Here is a 14,025-nt window from a genome sequence, read left to right as displayed (position 1 = left end):
GGCAGCCCTCCCACTGGGCCCCTCCCCAGAAGAGGGGTGCAGGCGGAGGAAGGAAACTGGGAGGCAATAGGATGTCGTGTAGCCACATCAGCAGCGAGGATAGGACCTCGCTCCCTCCCCTCACCTGGAATAAGGCCACCTGGAGGTAGTTGTAGGGCTCCCTCTGCTCGAAGTCCTCCTGGATCTCCCTGCTGGCCCTGTGAAGGGAGGACTCCGAGCCCAGCCGGCGCCCCAGGCACTCCCCCAGGCACTCCGCGCGCTGCAGGACCCGGTCGAAGAAGCGGGTCTCCCAGCAGGGAGCAGCCGGCGGGCCCGCGAAGCCGGCCTCTTCCCTGCATCTGCCCTGGCAGCCGCGCCGCGCCGCCAGCAGCTGCGAATAGCTGTGCAGGGCGCGCTGCAGCAGCTCGGCCGCCCGAGGCCAGTCCCGCGCGAAATAGGCCCGGACCCCATCGGCGTAGAGCAGATCGTAGGGGACCAGCCGCCCCGAGCCTGGGGGGAAGAGGGACGTGCCCGGGGCAGAGAGCGCGAGGAGGAGGAGGAGGGAGGCCATGACAGAGCAGGGGGAGGGGGCTGCGAGGGCCGGCGGGGTGCAGCGGAGAGAGAGAAGACGCAGCTGGAGGGAAAGGCTCGGGGCGGAGGGACCCCACCGCGGGGCTCGCTGGAAGAAGGAGGCGGAGGCGCGGCTCTCGCTGCTGTTTGGCTGGGATGGGAGAGGGGAAGTTGGATGCGGAGGCCAGGGAGGCGCCGGGAGATAGAAAGTCTTGCCCAGTGGCGAGCCAAGGCAGCGGAGCCGAGTCTGGGCCGCGTGCGTGGCGTGTTGGGAGGGAAGACGTCTGTAGCCAGGGGCAGATGGAAAGAGGAGGTAGCCAGACACGCACAAAGCCATACACCCCAGTGAACGGGGCTGCTGTCAGGGAGTCCCCTCCCTGCTGGTCCCTTACACCCGGCCGGCAGGAAGCAAATCTGGATCGAGCGGGGTCAAGCAGAGAGGGCATTTTAGCGTTCGCACCCAATCCACTGTAGTGTGTAAACTACCGCCTCTCTCTCCCCCGGACCCCGCACTCGCAAATCCCCTGCCTGGAGCAGTGGTTAAAAGGCTGGCAGCCAAGCAATTACGGTGGACACTGGTGTCTTGATTTGCAAAGGTACCAAGTGTTTGCAGCACCATTGACTGCAGTAAAGGTTGGCTCAGCATCTCTGAAAATCAGGCCAGCTCCATACTGTTGCCACCCTTCAATTTTATTCTAAGTCTGGGATGCCCGGGCTGTTTCTCAAATCCCCATCTCCTTGAGTCATGTGACAACAGGAAACAACTTTCATTTTAAAAAATGTGTAAATTTCTAGCCTTCATCGGCATGGAGAAAAGCTTGAAAATATGACCCTGAAGCCTCAAACCCCGACATTTATTATTTGTTTAAACACTCATGTTTTGGGGTCCTAACATGATTTTTTAATGCATGGGGTTGGCAATCTACCATGACCTGATGCTCTTGTGGATGCTCAGGCCAACCCAATCCCCACTCTGCATGGACCAGCAGACCTAAAACACTCCCTCCTTCCCCAACTTGATTGTGTCCGGTGATCACATCCCAATATTGTATTTACCATGGTGCAGCTTGGCTTAGCAGCTATAAACTCATGGGCAGCTGGTGAATGAGCATTTGGGGGAGGCTGGCCTCTAGCCCCTCCCCATTTACCCAAGGCCTTGCCCCTCCACTTCTGCACCCCTCCCGCATTGGAGCCCAGAGTGCACACACTCCCATGGCCACCAGCCCTCCCACACACTCTCAGCCCCAGGCAGGTGGTGTGGCCAGAGCACACCCTGCTCCAGAGCCTTGGGTGGGCAGAGTGGTCCAATGCCAGGCGGGCGGATGGATGGGCGGGCAGCACGGCATGGCTCCAATACCAGGCTTTTTGCGCACTGGCTCCAGCCAACCTGCCCCATCCTCTTGGCCACAGAAAAACGGGAAGGGAATTGGAAGCAAACAGAAGGGGGTCTGGGGGCAGAGTGTAGGTGGAGCCACAAAAGACTGTTTGGGGAGGCACAGCCTCCCCCTGCCTATGATACCCACTTCCCATGAATAAACTAGACCAGATCTGTAATGCAACCTCTTCTCAGGCTGATGCCCCATGTTCATTCTCTCAGAATACACCCGAGAGACCGTCTAAGCTGTTACTGGTTAACATACTCTTTGGATTCCACCCCTGGAAGCAGTGCCCCAGGGATAAAGGGCCCTGTATCCTATTCCCTACTCCCCCTGGGCCAGCGAGTCTCTTCAACCTGGGGCAGAATTGGAACAGTGTCCTACAGGTGAAAGGCTCCATGAACATAAGCACAGCCATACTGGGGCAGACCAACAATCCATCTAGCTCCGTATCCTGTCTTCTGACAGTGGCTGATGCCAGGTGCTTCAGAGGGAATGAACAGAACAGGTAATCATCAAGTGATCCATCGCCTGTCATCCATTTCCTTTGATCCACTGACAGACACACTAGTCCACCTTTCAGAGTTTAGTATGAAGGGGAAACCAGCCATGGTGTGTTATGGTTTCCATCATGGATGAAGCTCAGCAAGTGCTGTCCCTGGAGTCTGCATACAGTAGAGGCTTCTTTGTGCTCCTCTCCAGGATACCCTGGTTCTGTTCCTGAATTTGGGAGAAAAGCATTGGCAACTCTGTGAAGCATGAAGGTCTGCAGCAGGTGCTCTACAGGCGGTGAGTGAGGGTCAGCTGGATGAACAGGCTTTTGGTGTCAGGGTTCAATTATAAAGCCACGTTACATTATACACCTAGGACTGCTCCTGCTGTTAACTCCCATCTTTGAACCTCTTTATCTATCTGGCCTTCTTCCCTAATGTCCCCTGAACACCCCTATCTAATGCTGCCATGACAGTGTCTTTACTCATGCCTGGGGGCTGTGAGTCCAGGCAGCCAAGATTAATCCTAATGCCTGTAAACAGGGAAACACCGCTCCATAAGCAAAATGTTTTTTTCCTGGTCTTCATTCTCACCATCTCCAACAGATTTAGCCACTCTCTGGACCAGGGCTGGTACAGGTGGTGGTTTTTATTCTAGTTGAGATGTAAAAACACAAGCAGCCACCAGTGCCTTTTTACACTAACACTCCCATTCTTGGTACCCTGGTGAAACTGAACCAGTGGTAGAAAGGGTGGAAATTTTAGGAACAAAGTCTAGTGTAGACACAGTCCAAGTCACCCCTGAGACTGACTTTCCCTCCTGTGTCCTGAAAATCCTCCCTGGTACAGGACTCTCCTTCACTTCCTCCCTGCACTGTTGCTGTTAAATATCTGTTGCCTCCCACTCTGATCTGCTGCTCTGTTAAGATGGGTGGCAGTAGGAGCTTTGCCTATTCCTTATGTCCCTCCCCGGAAGCCTGGGAAACTTCATTAAATATTTTGTCAATCACTTTGTTGCCATGGAAGCGAGGTTATTATTAATACAGCATTTTAAAAACAAACATTTGACACTCCAAATATAGAATTTTAATACTATTGTCCCCACCTCTGCTCTCAGGGGCATTTTCAGTGATGGGTGGAGCTAATGAGAGCATGGACCTAACAAGGGGTGGAGCTAACAGAGGGCAACCCCCAAGTCATATTTATAACCTGTGAACAGGCACAGGCTGCTCATGTCCCTGGCTCCTTCGTGCAGACCTGTTGCACTTGTCCCCCAACCACTGCAGCATACATGGAGGGTGCCTTGTTTCTGCCAGCTGTTGAGAAATATGAGAACATAAATTATCCATTGGGTCCCAGGAGCAGGGGGACATTGAAAGTTTTATTTAAGAATCCCAATGGCAGTGTATGTCTTTGATGCAATCTCATAGGTTGAGCTCCCTGAAGGTATGTGCTTCACAGGATTCAAGGGTCCTTTCATGTGCCTGCTGTCTGTCCTGCAGATGCCAGTCTTCGTTGCCAGACAGTGAGCAGCGTCGTGCTCGATCAGGGCCCTCTTCCTCCTCCTCAGCACCCCCCAGGGAGAGGCGGCGGTCCCGGCGCAATGTGAGTGGGAGGCGGGAGTGGCGTGGACTGCAGGCTGGGGAGGGTAGAGGTGTCTCATCGATAAATGTGGTGATCTCATCCCTGAAGAAGCAGGCGCTGGAGCTGGATCCTCTGGGGAGCAGCCCCCCCTCTAGAAACTGCCGGAGAGTGGTTAGCTCATTTTCAAGGGGCCGCCGGCGGTGGTGGTAGTCACGCAGTTCAGGAGGAAGGAAGCCAGGGCCCCCAGGCTTGCGGGGAGTGGCAACTCGGATGTCATCAGATGATGACCACTTGTGAAGAAAGGATGGAGCGGAATGGTGGGAGAAGATGTTAGTTTCATCATGGGACATTCTCCGGGAGATAGGGACCTGAAAGAAGGTAAGAGGAGATGAAGGTAGGGGGAAGGGAGATACTGCAAGGCTTGCGGAAAGCCTCAGAGATAGAGTGAAAGAAGGAAAGAGTTTCAGAGAGCGGAATCCATGGGTTATACACATATGAGAGGCTAGTGACCCATTAAGACTCCAATAGAGTTCCAGGGAGGGGAATATCTGGGTGCGACACACAAGGGAGATGGGACTGGAGGGTATGGTGCCCCTTGCAGTCTCTACCACTCACCTGCAGATAGTGCACCCTGTCATGAGGCAGCAGCATGTGATTCATGGGCAGCAGCTTGACGTCCCTGGGATCCCGTTTCACAGCCGCAGCTCCATTGGCATCGAATCGCACCTTACAGATCCGTCCATCGCCGTAATCCTCACAGGCCCCATCTAGTGGTGATGGGGAGAAATGGTGCACAACACTGTCAGCTGGGAATCTCGTCACCACATGTGCAGGGAGCCTGCATGCCCTCCTTTCACATGCCTTTGTTTTCAATGTGTCCCATAGCTCCTGCTGTCTGCCCTCTTCCCAGTTATCCCCCTCCTCATTGGTCTAGGGAGTATTGGGTCTACCCTGTCCTAGCTCACATCCCCAAATGTCTTGCCACCAGAACGGAGATAAATATGGATGCTTGGATCACAATGTTGGGGAGGGGGGTCTGTGGCAGGGCAGAGATTCACCAGCATGGCACCTCCTGCTGGTTGTCCAGGGAATTAGCTCTTTTCCAGTCCAGAGCACCCTCTGCAGATCGGTGTCTCACCTGCCGCTGGCCCCCGTATCCCTCCCAGACCCCGGTGCCCTTTGCCCAGGGGTTCTGCCCAATGCAGCAACCCACAGTCTGGGTCTCTCCACCCCAGGGAACCTTCAATTCCCTATCCCCATCTTGCCTCAATGGCTACTGCCAGTCTCCATTTAGCCCCCACTCACTGGGGCAGATGGCAGTCTGTTAACCGACACTCATCATCGGCAAGGGGGGTTGGACCATTGCCTTTGCCTATCTCCACACTGCCCCTCTGCAGCCCTAGGACCCTCTCATAGGCCTTTAACTCGGCCTGCAGCCTGGGGTTTTTCTAGCCTGGAGCTCCCCAGCTCCATCTGCCCTTTCTGAGCACTGCTCCACCCTAGGTACCCTGCACAGCTCCACAGGCAGCCAGGTCCTTCTCTCTCTGAAAGATAGAGAGAGAGTGTTTTCCTTCTGGCCTACCACCTTCTTATAAGGGCCAGCTGGGCCCTGACTGCACTGGCTACAGCTGTGGCTGCTTTTCCAATCAGCCTAGCTTTTCCCCTGCCACAGCACTCTCCCAGGGCTGTTTTAAGCCCTTCTGGGCAGGAGTGGGGTAACCACCCTGCTACAGGGTCCCACTGTGGTTTGGAGGTTTACATCCCATGTCTTGCCCCACCATCAGAATTTGGGTGTCTGAGTAATTCTGTTCATCCTTTGGTTAGTGTGGGAGGGTGCATGTATTGCTCCAGCCCCCACAAAAAGTGTTGTCCCTTTTCCAGTTGTAGAACCCCGGCTCCAACCCTGAATACTTCCTAGCCCTGCCAAAAGTACTCTGGCCCGACACCCAGTGTTGGCAGGCTCTCCACTTTGCTCTCTGTCCCAGGGGCAGGGTTTGTGATGAGGGAGATGGTGGGAATATTGGGGAGGGCTCACCATCATCCCCTTCTTCCTCTGTCATGATGGCCACACACTGCTCCCACACAGTGCGGACATCAGCTCGGTAGCGCTCGCAGGACCAGATGAAGGAGGGGAGCAGCAAGGTCTGCACCATGGAGCACCAGAGCACTGCCAGCACCATCCAGGTGGGGGCGGTATCATAGCGCAGGCTGAAAAAACTCACGACCTTGGGGGTAGGAAGGAAACAGACAGTGAGTGGGAGAGAGACATATATGGTCACAGAAAGAGAGAGGGGGAAGAGACAGACGGCATGAGCGTGAACTGTGCAGTCAAATGACTGATTGGCAAAGGGTTCTTAAAATAATTGGTTTGGGATTTTTGTTTTTTCAAAGTCTCCTTGTTTTGTCCCTTACAGATGTCATGAATGTGAAGGCTGGGCTGCCCTGGGTTTGCTGGAGGACATGGGGGCTCTGAGAGCACCTATTCTGCACTCTCACATGTTAACTGAAGGTGTGAGACCTACAACAGCCATCCTTTCTCAACAGCGCTCATTATGCACTGGAATTAAATACAAAGAACACAGAATTTGAAACTCTCCCCTCTCTTAATTGCTCCCTTTCAGTTTTGTGAATTTCAGCAGTTTGTCACCTGTCCATAGAATCTGCCAGGATAGACCAGAACTGAATTTCTAATAAGAAAATACATTCAGATGGAAGAAACCAACCCAACCCATAAACAAACCTTCAACCCCCAACCAGCAACTTTCAGACCTTTTGTATCATCTATACATGAGCAAACAATGGACACAAACCCTCGTATTTATTCCTGTGCAGGTCACCTTTAAGTTCGCAGCACAGTTTCTATTCCAGCCCCCTGGTCTTGGTAATTCAGAGTTTTGCAAGCCTTTCAACTGTGGGGTTAGCACTTTTTAAAAAAAGTTTGAGCTTTTAAAAAAAGCACTTTTTAAAAAAGTCCATTTGAGAATAAGGCAAACATATTTCTGCTGCAGAAGAAGCAAATTCCTGCACCCTGAATGCCTTTAGAAACTACACAGGGCCAAATATAGAGACCTCTTGTTTGGGGAGGGAAGGCAGGTGAGAGAGTCTCTTATTTAAAGTCTCAAGCAATAAGGAAGCTGGATTAATTGTACACTGATCTCAGTGTGGAGCTAAAGGGACACAGAAAGGGGCTTCCACATCCCTTCTCCAGTGGCACTGAGGCTAGGGCTAAATCACTCCAAAGAATGCAGCCTGCAGTGGGGCAGACTGAAGGGGCTAGCTGAGCACTGCACTGAGCTGGAGACCTCTTTACTACATTCTCCACCTTTTCTTGGCCACACCTGCCAATCCCTTGAGAAGGGGATTAGGGAGTGAGTTGGTGGCCTACTGGGGTGGAGAAGGGGCAGCCTGCTCCTTACCAAGATGGGCACCCCAGTGAGTGTGTCATACAGGAAGACAATGGCGCTGATGAGGTTGGTCATCTGCATGGAGGTCTTGGCTGACTCCGAGCCATCCAGCGATGACCTCCTCTTGCCCCTGACATCCTCTACAACGATGGCCGGCACATTGAAGGTATTGTGTGTTGAGGCGGGGAAGGAGGAGGAAGCTTCCTCTGTCTGCCGATGACGACATCTCTGGTGCCTTTGGTGCGCCCACAGGGTCTGGTAGAAGGTGATCCCCACACACACCAACCCCATGACGATTCCTCCCAGGAGCAGGAGGCTGAAGCAGACACCAAATCCCAACCCAATCTTGCTGACGATGAACTGGCAGCCACGGGCATAATAGCGCTCACCATTGTTGTGCCAACCAATGGAGGGCAGAGTGGAGAGGATGAATGACACCATCCAGATGCCCATCACTGCGTGCAGAGCCTGCTTCTTGGCATTACTCAGCCGGTAGTTTACTGGCCACCTCACCATCCACATACGGTGATAGGACAAGGAAGCCACTGTGAAGCAGGTGGCAAGGGCGAGGGTATAGTATGTGGAGACAAAGACCTTGCAGATGCTCTCGTTCCAGTCGTAATCGGAGGACTCACGCCGCAGCTGCACCACGGCATAGGTGGTGAGGGGTACAGCCGCCATGAGGATGTGGGTCCCAGCTAGGAAGCACAGCAGCAGCTCCAGGGGTTTGTGCTTCTGCTGCTTGGCTGTGATGCTCAGGATAATCCAGGAGTTGGCCAGCAGGGCTAGCAGCCCGCATGCCAGCCACCACAATGAATTGTTGTGCAGGGTCGACTCTGAAAGGTCACCCACGCTGCTGCCCCCGCCACGATGCATCATGCCCCCCACCTTGGGAGCTGGAGACAGGGTAGGAGGATCAAGCACAGGGACCCCGTACAGGGCCAGACAACTCTCGCCTCATCTGCTCCGAATAGGAAGCAAATGGCATGCACAGAAGGGGTCACCAAGAAACATTGCTACAGGGCATATGGGAAGAGCTCCCTCTTTTTCTCTATCCCTTTTTTTGTGCAACTCTTTCAATCCATCGCTCCTTCCCTCTTTTGCACTCTTGTTATGTTTCTTTCACTCTTTTGATCACTTCCAATTCTTATTTGCTCCCTTGTTCTCTTTCCCTTCTCTTTCTTTTCTTTGTCTCCCTCCTTTTCTCTGTCTTTCTCACTATCACTTGTTAGAGCTTCCCCTCTCTCTCACACATACTTTCTTTTATCTCTTCTCCCTGTTTCATCCTCTCTCCCCCTTTACTCCCTCTGAGATGGATCCCCTGCCTCATGCTCCATCCATATATGCCCCGTCTCTGAGTGAGACTTGCTTTTTCCTGGGGCCTGTGAGGGCTACATCCAGGCAAACAGGTGTCTCTGGGGCTCAGACCTGTCCAGATATTTCAGTTGGATGCAACTATATGCCAGATCTTGGCATCTCAGTTCTGGTGTCTTAACGGTTGGTGAGGGGGCTAACAGAGGGGTTCAGAAAGCCTGTGGGTGTAATGGTGGGGTTGGCACATGCACAGTGCACAATCCCCCAGTCACCAAACACTGCAGCCTCAGGGAGCTAATGATTTCTGCCCCCCAGCCCTGCTGAAGCTGTACAAGAGTCAGGGGAAGGAGGGGCAATGGAGGGTTAGGGGAAGGAGAAGCAATGATCTAATATGTCCAGGATGCCTCAACCACCGGGCCTGCACAGTGTCCTTTCTGCCACCCCCGGAGCTTGTTCTGTTCCTACAAGTCCCCCTCCTCTGGATGAGGTGCAGGGCTCAACCGGTGAACAACTGGGGGACAGTGAGAAGGGAAGATCCTTTTCCCAGGCTCCCTTGGAGATTCAGGGATCAAGATTCACTGCAGAAGGGGGGAGAAAAGAGAAAAGCCAATGTAAGATATATCCATCTCTCAACACTCACACACACAAATAGTGCATTCTGATCTAGGCTATGCAGGGTTGTCCCCAGTGACTTTAGATAATAGACTATCCAGATGCATGCTTGTCCTGACCTGCAGCCCCCGCAGATCCAGGTTTGGATCCCCTGCACCCACTCTCGGTTCTGCTGCCTCCTGTCCTGCTGCCTCCCACAGCCCCTGCCATCCTGGTCCTGGGATTCCCACACACAACACTTCTGCTGACACACCTCAGTTTTGATCCCTAAGCCCCTGCCCTGTGCTTCCAGTTGTGAACTCTTTCGTACAAAGCTGTAAAGCACCTCAAGTCTGTCTTAAAAACCCTCTCCCTCCTGGATTTCAGGCCTCAGATCCTCACATCTCTGCAGGTGCACTTCTGTTGTGATCTATAGGACCTATGCTATTTCAGACTTGGGTTCTCCACCCAAAGCTTTGCTAATGCTCCTCATTTGAGATGTATCCTCCCCTCCCCCTAATATTCCAGTTCTAGGTCCAGCTATGCCAGTGCCCTCCTGACCCACCAACATCCTGCTGTTCAAGTCTTAGCCCAACACATTTCTGCCATGGCACCTCAATTTTGCTTTCTAGCTGTTCCAGGCCTGGACCCTCAGACAAAGCTCTACTCATGCCCCTCAATCCTGACCTGGAGGACCCACAGCTATTCCTATCCTTAGTTCCTTGCATATCTCTTATGGTGGCTCCCGGTCCTGCTCCGCACTATTTCAGCCCTGGGCTCCCCACAAAGCCCTGCCAATGCCTCTCTGTCCTGCCCTGCAGGCCCCCTGTTATTCCAGTCCTTAGGTCGCATTATTTCTCTGCCAATATCCCCAAATCTTAATACACAGTCCACTGTACCATCTCTGGTGACCTCACAGAGTTCTGAGTTCTGATGCATTTAAATCTTGACCCACACATCTTAAATTCAAGTCCTAAGACAATATACAAAGCTCAGCTAGTGCACTTCAATCCTGACCTGCATCCACTTGCTGTGCGAGTCCTAGACTCCTGATACACAGCTCTACTGATGCACCACAATCCTGACCTGCAGCACCCACAGCTTTATCAATCCTGGATTATCTGCACATTTCTGCTGCTGCTCCTCAGTTCTGACCCACACAAACACCTGCTGTGCTATTCCAGGCCTGACCTCTCACATTGCCCTGCCAATGCCCCTCAGTCCTGCCCAACAGCCCTCCTGGTATTGCAATGCTGGACTCCCTACTCAGCTCTGCCAATGCTCCTCAGTCCTGACCTATTCAGATCTTTTTTTCCACTTCTTAGTTCTGCTGATGCTCCTCAATTCCTGACCTGCAGCCTCTCTTTTTATCCTCAGCCTCATGTTTCACCCTCCACTCTTGCAATCTGAGGTCCTGTAGCTCCTTTCCCTCTGCCAAGGTACTGAGACATGTAACTGGACCAGCCTGTCCTCCATGACTGGATTTGAAGAGCCCCAGCTCTGCCCCACTTTGTGGGCTTTTTTAACATACCATCACCCTTGCAGTTAGGCCTGTGGCCTTTGGAGACAGTTATGAAACTAAAGACCCCGTAGTAATCCAAGGAGGCAGTATTGTATTGGAGGGGGAATTCCCAGCCCCTACTGTCTCATGCGCTGACCCACACCTGTCACTAAACCAGTCAGTCCCCCTCCTGTTTTCTGTGGGGTCCAAATCTGCTCTCAGGTACTGGGTGGGTGGCTCATGATCAGAAGCGGCTCCAGGCACCAGTGCGGCAAGCGCATGCTTGGGGCAGCAAGCCGCGGAGGGTGGCCTGCCAGTCGCTGAGAGGGCAGCAGTCAGGCAGCCTTCGGCAGCACTGGCGGACCTCCCGCAGAAACACCGCTGAATCCGTGGTGTCTGGGTCTCAGAAGCTTTCTGCTGGCAGATCCCGGCCCCTGTCCCTTTGCCCATCTGTCAAAAGGCCACCCTCCCACCATCCATCCTGCCAGCTGGGAAGTTCAGCTCATGGACTCGTGACTCAGGGAAAGGCAGAAGAGGAAAAGGTCTGAGATGAAGATGACCCAAAAGGAGAGAGAGCGAGTGAGAAAGCCCTAAAGCCTAACAGAGATGGAGCAAGGGGCAGTATCTGCCTAGGCTAGGGGAGCAAAGGTGCGGGGGCCGGACTGCAGGGCCTCTTCCACCCACCTTGTTCTTTTTTCTCCTGTCCGAGGCACAGAAACTGGAAAGGGTTACAAAGAAGTTGCAATGGTTATTGCTAAGTGGTGGAGGGGTACTGGGGGCAAGGGATGAAGGGAGCAGTGTGGGGCCCGGGCAAGCTGGTTTCCCTTTCCCCTCACCTTGCTGTGTGGGCAGGGGGCAAAGCCGCAGGCAGAGCGATGCAGGGGGGAGCACTAAGGAAAAGAAGGCGAAAGTGGTGGCTGAACGGAATAAGAGCAAGGGGGAGAAGGCAGGGACAAGGGGCAGAGGGCCCCACGGCCAGCTGAATGCCGAGCACAAGAGTGATAAGGCCTTAGAGCACGAGCCTCTGAGTGTGGAGGTGATAGTCACCTCCAGGGCAGGCGATGCATCCCGATGGGCTGCGAGCGAGACGCGGGGGGACACTTAGTGCTCGCTAGAGGAGAGGGGGGGCCGACCCGCGGGGAAAGGCGAAGCGCGGCGAAGGGGCAGCCCCCTCCCCCGGGCCGCACACTGGCGTCTGGAGCTGAAGGGACCCATCTTACCTCTCGCTGGGGCTGGCGCTGCCATGGCGACCGGAGCATCTCTCCCTGTGTGTGCGTGCGGCTCTGCCGCCCGCCTCGCTCCCGCGGCCCACATGCCCCAGCCACAGGGCGCCGCGGGCAGCGGGGATCGGCCCCGCCAGCCGGAGTGACAGTGAGCGAGCGCGAGATGGAGGGAGCAGCCCGGAGCGCTGGCTCCGGATCAATGGCGCTGGGATCGGCTGGGCTCAGCGGGGAGGGGGGCGGGTGGCGGGGCGAGGAGATAAAGGGCTCAGGCTTAATAGCTGAATCGATCGTCTATTAGTGTGTGTGTGTGTGTGTGTGTGTGTGTGTGTGTGTGTGTGTGTGTGTGTGTGTGTGTGTGTGTGTGTGTGTGTGTGTGTGTGTGTGTGTGTGTGTGTGTGTGTGTGTGTGTGTGTGAGTCCCTCCCCTCCGCACTCCCCGAGCCGGGTGTTGTTCTGCTGGGCTTCCGAGCGATTTGTTTCCTGCTGGGAGTAGGAGGAGTGTGTGTGTAGGGTGCTGTGTGTGGGCGTTAGCCTGGGAGAGGCCAGGCTGGTCTCTGTGTGCCCTGCAGGTGTGAGGGCAGGTCTTGGTTAGGGAGCAGACAGGCTGATGTGGTACAAGTGTCAGTTGCGTGTGTACCTGGAGAGAGTAGGTGGGTGTGTATTACAGGTGGAAGATCTGTGCATGTGTGTAAGGGAGAGGGAAGACTGCCCTGTGTGGGTGACAGATGTGTGTGTGTGAGGCTGAGCGTATACTGGCTGTGAGTGGGGCATATGGACAGGAGAGGGCAGGCTGGGGTGTGTATAGGCTGGGGTATATGTATTACAGCTACAGAGCAGGGTCCAGCCCTGGTTTCTGAGCTGCTTCTGGGTACGGTTCAGCTGTAAGGGTAGCTGAGGACAGGCTGGGTTCAGCACTCATTCAGTTGCAAATACTGCTGACACCCACTGTCAGCAGCAGGTAATTTCCCAGATGTAACCAAAGCGTCCCAGTTTGGATGGTGGGGTCAGTCATCTGGTCTGGGGCCTTCTCCCACCATCGTTCAGCAGCCTGGTCCCAGATCAGGGGGATGGGGAAGGCTGAGATAGAGGGGGTCTGGGGCAATGCCAGTCAACGTCACCTCTCAGACCAGAAGTGCGAAGCTCCAGGCCCCATTTAATCCAGTGGGACTAGAAGGTTTTCCCAAGACAATGGACACCACAACTCCCTACTCAATGTGAAGGCCCCTTACTGAGGTGACTGCACCAGCCAGAGTCCTCATATATGTTATTTTTAGAAGCTGGCATCTCCCTCTATTAGAATTATTATTATTTATGCAGGGTATTTCCAAAATACCAATTTAACCATAAATTCCTTTATTAAATCCAACGGCTGAACTGTATTTATACATTTGTTCTAACTATGCCTCAAAAGCCTAAATAATAAGCAATTTATTACATCCAAACAGCAACAAAACATTGATAAGCATTTGATCAAGATGCACCTCTACCCTGATATAATGCTGTCCTTGGGAGCCAAAAAATCTTACCACATTATAGGTGAAACCACGTTATATCAAACTTGCTTTGATCCATCGGAGTGCGCAGCCCCACCCTCCCAAAGTGCTGCTTTACCATGTTATATCCGAATTCGTGTTATATTGGGTCGCGTTATATCGGGGTAGAGGTGTACTTAAAAACGGACTAAAGCAAGTGGTGTTTAGACCCATATTGGTCGGCTCCAACTTGGCCCGGCAGCTGTTGCCAATCAACCTTTTAAGAGTTTACTTTTGTATACCCTTTAGCAAACAAGTGAAATCATTGCCAACTATCAGACCTTAACTAAGGCCAGATGAAGAAGTGTCTTATATAGCCAGTTATTTACTGCACCTGGGAGACAGACAGAAACAAACACCTACAGAATCTCCTACAAATACCAGACAGAGACAAACACCTACAGAATCTCTATCAAGCATTCTTAAAACTGCAATACCCACCTAGTGAAGTGAAGAAACAA

The 14,025-nt window shown here is 53.4% G+C and overlaps 2 protein-coding genes and 1 long non-coding RNA gene across 4 annotated transcripts in view; 1 reads left to right on the top strand and 2 right to left on the bottom strand.

The window, feature by feature from the left end:
- P3H3 (prolyl 3-hydroxylase 3) overlaps window positions 1-868 on the bottom strand; it is a 30,311-nt gene extending 29,443 nt beyond the window's left edge. Inside the window, exon 1 of one of the 2 annotated variants that reach the window (XR_003996834.1) lies at window positions 125-868. Coding sequence is in view for 1 of the 2 variants with exons in the window: in XM_030535864.1 (XP_030391724.1) it covers window positions 125-550 (426 nt within the window). In the remaining variant the exon portion in view is untranslated. The remainder of the gene's footprint in view (window positions 1-124) is intronic. The other variant, XM_030535864.1, reaches the window with a different exon arrangement.
- A 134-nt stretch (window positions 869-1,002) lies between these two features.
- Window positions 1,003-4,199, top strand: LOC115636143. Its single transcript, XR_003996835.1, has 4 exons — window positions 1,003-1,145; window positions 2,628-2,714; window positions 3,919-4,021; window positions 4,109-4,199. It is a non-coding gene; the product is annotated as an uncharacterized LOC115636143 (long non-coding RNA).
- Window positions 3,465-12,374, bottom strand: GPR162 (G protein-coupled receptor 162). Its single transcript, XM_030535882.1, has 5 exons — window positions 12,031-12,374; window positions 7,417-9,296; window positions 6,036-6,225; window positions 4,616-4,767; window positions 3,465-4,368 (listed from the first exon to the last, which is right to left on the bottom strand). The coding sequence occupies exons 2-5, from the start codon at window positions 8,281-8,283 to the stop codon at window positions 3,841-3,843; spliced, it is 1,737 nt and encodes a 578-aa protein (XP_030391742.1). The 5' UTR covers window positions 8,284-9,296; window positions 12,031-12,374; the 3' UTR covers window positions 3,465-3,840.
- Between the last annotated feature and the right edge of the window lie 1,651 nt (window positions 12,375-14,025).

The sequence above is a fragment of the Gopherus evgoodei genome, chromosome 1, assembly GCF_007399415.2.
Source record: "Gopherus evgoodei ecotype Sinaloan lineage chromosome 1, rGopEvg1_v1.p, whole genome shotgun sequence".
NCBI classification, from domain to species: Eukaryota; Metazoa; Chordata; order Testudines; family Testudinidae; genus Gopherus; species Gopherus evgoodei.
This window is presented reverse-complemented; position numbering and strand designations above follow the sequence as displayed.